The 8,224-nt window shown below is 26.1% G+C and overlaps 2 protein-coding genes across 4 annotated transcripts; one reads left to right on the top strand and one right to left on the bottom strand.

Moving 5' to 3' along the window:
• Positions 1-821: 821 nt before the first annotated feature.
• Mtmr6 (Myotubularin related protein 6) lies at positions 822-4,962 on the bottom strand. Of its 2 annotated transcripts, none has more exons than XM_011499088.1 (13): positions 4,894-4,962; positions 4,488-4,601; positions 4,261-4,423; positions 4,007-4,164; positions 3,461-3,586; positions 3,093-3,227; positions 2,875-3,007; positions 2,573-2,799; positions 2,230-2,483; positions 2,029-2,169; positions 1,832-1,958; positions 1,479-1,742; positions 822-1,137 (listed from the first exon to the last, which is right to left on the bottom strand). In XM_011499088.1, exons 2-13 carry the CDS (start codon positions 4,584-4,586, stop codon positions 991-993), a joined length of 1,974 nt encoding a protein of 657 aa, XP_011497390.1. In that variant the 5' UTR covers positions 4,587-4,601; positions 4,894-4,962; the 3' UTR covers positions 822-990. The 2 variants fall into 2 exon arrangements, with proteins under 2 accessions (XP_011497390.1, XP_011497389.1); XM_011499087.1 differs by having other exon boundaries at positions 4,741-4,953.
• Positions 4,963-5,919: 957 nt separating this feature from the next.
• LOC105361804 (zinc finger protein 235) lies at positions 5,920-7,906 on the top strand. Of its 2 annotated transcripts, XM_011499083.1 has the most exons (4): positions 5,920-5,957; positions 6,058-6,297; positions 6,627-6,680; positions 6,723-7,906. In XM_011499083.1, exons 2-4 carry the CDS (start codon positions 6,058-6,060, stop codon positions 7,587-7,589), a joined length of 1,161 nt encoding a protein of 386 aa, XP_011497385.1. In that variant the 5' UTR covers positions 5,920-5,957; the 3' UTR covers positions 7,590-7,906. The 2 variants fall into 2 exon arrangements, with proteins under 2 accessions (XP_011497385.1, XP_011497384.1); XM_011499082.1 differs by having other exon boundaries at positions 6,627-7,906.
• The last annotated feature ends 318 nt before the right edge of the window (positions 7,907-8,224 follow it).

The raw sequence follows: 8,224 nt of genomic DNA, 5'->3' as shown, positions 1-8,224 counted from the left end.
CGGACATAAATTACATTATTACAATTTTTATCAATTAATGCATATATATTTTTATTATCACAGTTTTATCGATATATGATTCGTTTTACGTTAGGGTTGTGTGTTTAAATTTTCTTGCATTCAAACATCATTTTAAACTAGCGTTAAATACTATAATAAATAATTGAAAATTAGTTTTTTCCAATTATAATACAATCCCTTTTAAAACATGTAGCAACTTCATTAGAAACTTATACAAAATTCTTTAAGTTTAAGAAGAAGTATACTTTAGGATTTAGATTCTTTTACGTTATTATTTAAATGCTTTTATTTACAAGTACCGTTTTATGTGAAAATATTGATTTTCGAAAGAAATTAATCAAAAGAGAAAGACATTGTTATTCAAGCAATTGATAATTATTTTTGATGAACAAACTATGTTAAGTGTGAATGTTATTATTGTGTATGATGTACTAATATTTTGAAGTTTTTCAAAAATAAAGTTATTGGCTTAAAATCAAAGTATTTACACTGTGGTAATAATTTATTCATCATTAATTAAACGAGTAAAAAATAATCACCTTTCTCTAATCTCCTAATAATATTTAATATCTTTATCATGATAAACTTACAAGTGTACTTCAATAAAAATAATTATTTACATAGTTAAAAGAATCACATTTAGACACAATCGTACTTATATAATTAATTCTTATTATTTTTTTTAATGTTTTCAAAATAATCAAATTATATAAATGTGCAAATAAAATTTCTATAATCAATGTAATATTTAGTCCAACATCGTTATATTATAAAATATACAGATAAAAAAAAAAATCAAATTCAAATTCAAGCACATTTGAAATTGAGTGACAAGTTAAGATTAATGAAAGTTCCTATTCCGAGATCTGAACTTGAAAAGTGTAATAAATGTTGGATTAAATATTAAATAATTTCGATAATAAAGATAATAGTTTCTCTGATTATGAAATGTTTAAAGTAGATCTATTTTTAAGGTGTTATAGACGTTAATGCTGTCGATTTTTGAGAACAAAATTTACAAGTTGGAACTGCACGCTGAGTCGAATATTTTGCATGTGGACTGTTCATACCCATGCATCGCTGACATAATACGTTTCCACACGACCAACAATGATACTGAAATTTTACAAAACCAAATGCTTAACAAATTGTTATATATGTTAAAGGAATAAGACGTTCTTTTATATAATAAGTGAAAGTTATAGTAATTTATGTCATTTAATAGACAGATTGAAAATGTCTTATTACGGGAACTATACCACCGAAGACTTTATTCCAGATTTTCTTGTAAAATTATAATTTTTTAATTGGTATAATTTACTTAATAAAATTTTAACACACGAATATTTTAATTGAAAAATAATAAGAAAATTTTAATAGATGAATAACATTGAACAAATGCTGTATTTAATAAAAATTAACAACTAGAATAATTATATTGTACAAATATATTTTACCTTTTTATTAAAAGCATCAAAAGTAGTAGCACATTTACATTCACTCATGTTTCTAGAGGATTTCCATTCCAATGCTATGACATTCAATTCGCTAACTAATTCCTTTATTTCCTCTTTATTTCTACTATTTGTATCGTTCTTAATATTAATTAATTTTTCTTTAAGAGGGCATTCCTTTAGATATTCATTGTCTAATTTGCACTTATTTGGAGACGTTAGCTCTATATTATTTGATGTATTTAATTGTCCTATTGAATTTATCCTCTGCAAAATAAAATTTTTTTTTTTTATAAAACATAATAATGCCATAGATCTTAAACACTATTATTAAATACTTAATAATATAATCTTACTTTAGCAAGAAATTTATTATGATCTTCTATGGAACTGATATGGTTGTTCATTGTTAAAAGAATATCTTCGTAAGATTCCCTAGGATGAACACCATTTTCAAATCTGAAGTAAAGTCCTCGCCACAATCTATAATGAATTAAACGGTACGTGAAAAAGTGTTTACATACTTTTTAATATAATACTCGTATACACTTACACAATACTTTGCGGATAAAGTTTTGGCTTAAGAATGCGACTAGTTTCTTCTTTATATTGGATACTTGAATACAATGGATTTATAAATTCATTTATGTGCTGAGCCATATAGCCCCAGAGGCAATAGGTTCTTTCTGAAAGTCTAAACGATATTTGTAAAATAAAATATTTTTATATCTACTAATAAATACTTAATACTGACTTTAAAAATTGTCTATCTTTTTCGCAATTTCCAATAAATGTTCCATGCTGGCAGCTGTGTACGTGATCATGTAGCGTAACCAAATATTGTTCATTAAATTGGAACATATAAGGAAATTGTTGCAGAAGTTGGTAAATTGCATCGATAAATTGGGTGAATATTGGTGCTAATTCTTTACCATCAGCGTTTGTTACAAATCCACAACGATCGTTAAATTTATGACCGAATGCAAGCCAATCTTTTTCTATTAAAACCTATAAATTGGAAAACAATTTTTTTTTTTTCTTACTTATTATATTATATTGTATTATAATTAATTACAGTAATAATATAAAGTATTCACTTGGAAACCATGAATAGTTCTATAAAACGGATCTAACATTAAAGCAGCCAATGAACAAACTTGTGCCGTTCTGTCCCATCCATCACTACAATGTACCACGACACTAATCCCATTAGCTACATTACGTGCTATAAACCAAGATGTTTCTAGTATTGCACGAATGTGTTTTAGCCATCCACTGCTTTCGAGTCCGCTGAGAAATTCATTCATCGAGGTGATTTTTTGCACTACACGGAGTAAAATATTAATGTGAAGAAAAAAAAACGGCATTTATTATTAAAATACATTTAAACTTTACATACACTCGATTAATTTAGTTAAGCTTGATCTCATAACATGAATATTTTCTATTCCAAAGAATTGAAATTTAATATTATCATAAAAATTTTCATTTTCATAGCCTTTTCCCGCAGCACGATTAGCCATAGCATTAATCTGTATATGAAATATTAAAAGAATATTTGTCCTTAAAAATGGTAAATAAAAACTGCGATATAAATAAAGAAACTCAATAACTTACTCGCGGTCTTGTATCAACTACGTAAAGGTATTTTGAATTGGGATTTGTGCAAAGTAAATAGTAAAGCATTTGTTCATCCTTTAAACAGCGAGCATTAAAGCCAGACAATGGTTGACTGCATCGGCAAATGGATGCCTGCAAAAATTTTAAATTATTTTATGTTCGTGTTATATAATAACATACATATATATATATATATATATATATATATATATATATATATATATAAATAATAATTCTTATTTCGTTCAACTAATTTATCGATAAATTTTAAAAAGTAAAAGATTAAAGAAATTATAATCAATTATAATAAATATGACTTATGGTTAATTTCACAAACTTTTCAGTTTAAATGTCTTATTATTTACCTTATTGTTATATAAATAAGTTAATACTGGTAGTCTTCCTTTACTACGAAATTTAGCACTACCCATTAATACAGTGTTACTGCATGAACTGGGAACATAGATATATTTTGGGTAAGTTTCGCAGAGCTAAAATTAAAAAAAAAAAACAGTATTAATGGAATAATACTTAAATAATAGTTAAAATCTATTATCTACTCATCCTTACATATCATATTATATATTTTCTTATTTTATATTACTTAGTTAACATTTGTTTAATATTGCACACGGCATACATTGGTAAAAGCATTTGAACTGGTTTAGTGAATAATACAATATACGGATGTATAATTACATAAATTCATTTATGCTGTTTAATTCATATTTATATTTTATAATATTACACATAGATTTTTTTTATCTTTCCGTTGGTTTAAAGTTTTGAATGAATTTTATTATGAATAAATAAGCTTTCTGTTTTGAAATTGAATATACATTTATGAATGGATAACAAAAAAAAGAAACCCATGAACATTAAATTTATTTGAAAATTAATAGAACAATAACCTCGTGATTCACATTAAGATAAGACAGTGACCATTCTTCATTTGGAACACCTTGTCTTTGAAATTCATCTTGAATACTGAAAAAGTTCCAACCAAAATCTTGTGTAAGTCTCTCGTTATTGCCCTTATAATTAAAACAATATAAGTCTTCTATTCTTGCTATAAATTAAAAATTGGCACAATTAATGCAATTGTGAAATTTAAATTAAATGCAATTAATAGTGAAAAATGTGCGCATTAGCCTTTATATATTACTTGGAAACGATAATCTTAATAATGTTAAAAATACTTCGTGACAGTCTCGTTCTTTTGGTATTATAAATGTAACGACGAAAAAATTTTTACACTTAATACGAAGTGGAGAACCAATTGAGAGTAATGGCAATTTTTGCGTATTGGCGACATGTGAATTTAGAACCTGAAATATTATAAAATAAGTATTTTCAGTTATTAATAAAATGCATAAAATATAAATATGTTACCCAAATTTTCTTCTTGCCATTTAATTCCATAAAGATAAAATGTGTTTCAGTTAAATAAAATGTGCCTAAAGTATTTTTTAATCCATATTTGTCGGGCATTAACACATTTTCTACCTGAAATACGAATGAATTAACGTATGAACATATATTTACAATAATTTTAATACAAATAATTGTTAAACGAAACGTAATAATAATAATGAAAACAGAGTTGTTAATTGCAGCCGTTGAAATAAATAAATGAAATTAAAACCTTTTGAACTTTTATAACGTCTGAAACATTCATTTTTGTTAAATAAATAAGCTTTGATGATTCTATGTAAACTATTTCTATATTAAAAACAGTTATAAACAGCAGGCGGTCAGCTCTAACTAATTACAAAAAAAAATACGTTTTTTATTTTACTCATGATGAAGATAAAATTGTGATATAAAATTAGGACGACAATTCACGAATGCATGTCCTTTAAGTCTATAATATGATTATTGCAGTTTTTTAATTTGATATGGACATTTTCTTTCTTTTTTTTTACTAAAACACTTCATAGTACATTATCTTATTGAGAAACTTTATATTTCTACAATTCTGTGTTATCGACTTGTTGGCTCATTCATACCAATATTAACATTTTGTCGAGACAGCGCTTAATTCAAATATCATATTAACATTTTCATAATATTCTTATAAACAATAAACATTTTATCATTATAATTTATTAAAACTTTTTTTTGTCTGTTTGTTCCCTATAAAAATAATAAAATACTATTATTATATAGAATGGCAGTTAAAATTTCGATTAAGCCCGTGTGATCGGGGCACGGGACAATTAAAATTTAATCTTTTAATAAAAATATAAACCCATCCCGGATTAAAACATTCAATTAAAATAAATGACGAAAATATACGTACAAGGAATATTAATGGATAATTAAATTTAGTGAACTCATTTTTTGTATGGTAGCACTGTTTATAATAAGAAAGAACTCTAAGAACTCTTATGTACACTATGGCGGCGTCAAAGGACAAAAAAATTAAGGTTTTTCTGTCAGTTTTCTCTTTATCTGTGAGCTGATCTGTGCAAGTGTTTGTTTATACCACACAAAGAGTTGAAGCTGCCATTTGGTTATCTCGTATTTGGAGCTCACATATTTTTCATTTTAATTTTGTGCTGTTCACCGCAACAATGAAAAATTCGACGGCTAGAATGCATTTTATAAGCCAATTTGTCGTGTATTACCTACCGAATTGTACGTAGCAGCTGCTCAACAAGTAATTGAGAATGTCCGCGTAAAACACATCAACGATCGCCATAATTATATTATAGTATTGCAAAATATTTCATCGAAATAATAATATTTTAATGTTAAGTATACATAATTTTTTGAAGATAATAAATAATCGAAATTATCCTTACATTCAAATAAAAAATAAGTTGAAATTAGAGTTTTATTAATTACAAGTATATTAAGGTATTGTATTGTTAAAGTGACAATAAAAACTGTTTGTTAATCCTTAATAAAAATAAAAGTTGTGTTGAAAGAAGTTGTTTTTTTTTTTTTTTTGTGCTAGATGTTCAGCTCGATTCAAATAAAACAGGAATACAATAGCGTGGATGATAGAAATCAAAATATGGTTGGTGGGCAAGGAAATATTGATTATTCTGTATTTAATAATCAAAATGTTGAATACACATACCATCAATTGCCACATTTTTGGGATCAAGCGCTCCAAGTTCAAACTAATCAATATCCTAAAGATTTTTCCCAAAAAGTTGATGGGATTTCACGACAGGATACACCTCGAGTTAATGTTAGTAAAATAGACAATTTGAACATGTATTATTATATTTAAAATAATCAATCTATTTAAAATATGATTTTTTTCTTTATATAAAGGTATAACAAATTTCAGTTAAGCCAATATTTCACTTGTTTCTTCCAATGGAATAACTGACGTACAGTCCTAATTAGGTCAAATGATTTTTTATATATTTAATTATTATAATTGCTATTTTACTAATATCAACATTTTTAATTATTTTATAACTATGGCCTAATTATAGTCTTTTAAGGATTTATATAAAATTTAAATGTAAAAATGAAGCCTTGTATAAAAATGAATTTTCTTTATATTTTCAGCAAAGCATACCTTCGAATTACATAAATCATCATATACAACAATATCAACAGCAGCAGCAACAACAACAACAACAACAACAACAACAACAACAACAACAACAGCAGCAGCAGCAGCAACATAATTCCTTCACTGCAAATCAACAAACTGACGAAGATCAGTCTCAAATAAATCAAATAAATCAATCAAATATGGAAGCTGGACGCATAGAATCTAGAGTTACTCCTTCTATCAACAATAGTACTTTAATAAGTCCATCGCTTACAGCGTCTCAATCAAGTTCTTCAATTATTAAACGTAGTACTCCTGGTAGACCATCAAAATCGACAAATTCGAGCGGCAGTCCTGGAAAAAAACTTAAATGTCAATGTGAAATTTGTTTTAAAGAGTTTGGACATAAAAGTAATCTTTTTATTCATATGAGAACTCATAATGGCGAAAGACCATATAAGTGTAAACAGTGTGATAAGTGTTTTACACACAGTGGAAATTTAGCAATTCATATGAGAACGCATTCTGGAGAAAGGCCATATGCTTGTCAGGTTTGTGGAAAGATGTTCAGTCACAGTGGAAATTTATCTACACATTTACGAACACACTCTGGTGTTAAGCCTTACAAATGCAACGTTTGTGCTAAAGAATTTCGCCATAGTGGAAATCTTTCCATACACGAAAGAATTCACTCTGGTATCAAACCTTTTCAATGTAAAGTTTGTGGCAAAGAATTTTATCACAGTGGAAATTTAACAACGCATATGAAAAAACATCCAGTTACTATTTTAACTGAACAAGGTGAAAACAATGTAATTCCTTTGAGTACAGAGTATACCTGTAGTAATGCTGACAAAGTTAAGGAAGCTGATTCAATATTAATTTCAAATTCAAACGATTTGGATAATACGATACAAAGTTCAAGTGATGTGGTAGCAGTAGATGAGTTAGATAAAGAATCAAAAACAAGCTAATAGATTTAAGATTTGCTTCTTAAGCTATAATGTATCTTTTAAGCAGGGAATAGTTGCCTATTTTTATCATTAATTTCAATTTTTGTAGAAATAATTCAGTTTTTATAACTTTTCGTTTCAAAAATTATAAGCCAATAGCTTGCACAATGCTAAGAATTATAAATGATTTCTTTTTACCAATGTAATAATTAAATTACATTAACTTATTAGCATCAGTATATCGATGGTTACCAAATACTGCCTTTTCTACCAAAGATTGAAATTAATATTTAAACAAGCTCTACTCTCTGAAAATAATTCTTCATACAAATAAATTATTGTAAGAGTCAATTTACATAAATAAACTTTTAGGTTAAAGAATATTAAAAAAATTTTTGTACTTTTGCTATTGTGATACTTATGAATTTGGTTACTTATAATAAGATAGAAATAAAAATAAAAAGCAAATATTAATATTACGACCATTAAATATTAATGGTTTAAATAATTAACATATAACTAAAATATATATAGATAAAATACAATCTATCTTGTATAATGAATGTTATTTAATGTAATTATATAATTGTTTTATTTTGTTGTATTAAAATTGTAAATTATTATTATAGATATCACTATCATTAAAAAATATTAAA

The sequence above is a fragment of the Ceratosolen solmsi genome, unplaced genomic scaffold, assembly GCF_000503995.2.
Source record: "Ceratosolen solmsi marchali unplaced genomic scaffold, CerSol_1.0 scaffold2, whole genome shotgun sequence".
Lineage (NCBI taxonomy): Eukaryota > Metazoa > Arthropoda > Insecta > Hymenoptera > Agaonidae > Ceratosolen > Ceratosolen solmsi.
This window is presented reverse-complemented; position numbering and strand designations above follow the sequence as displayed.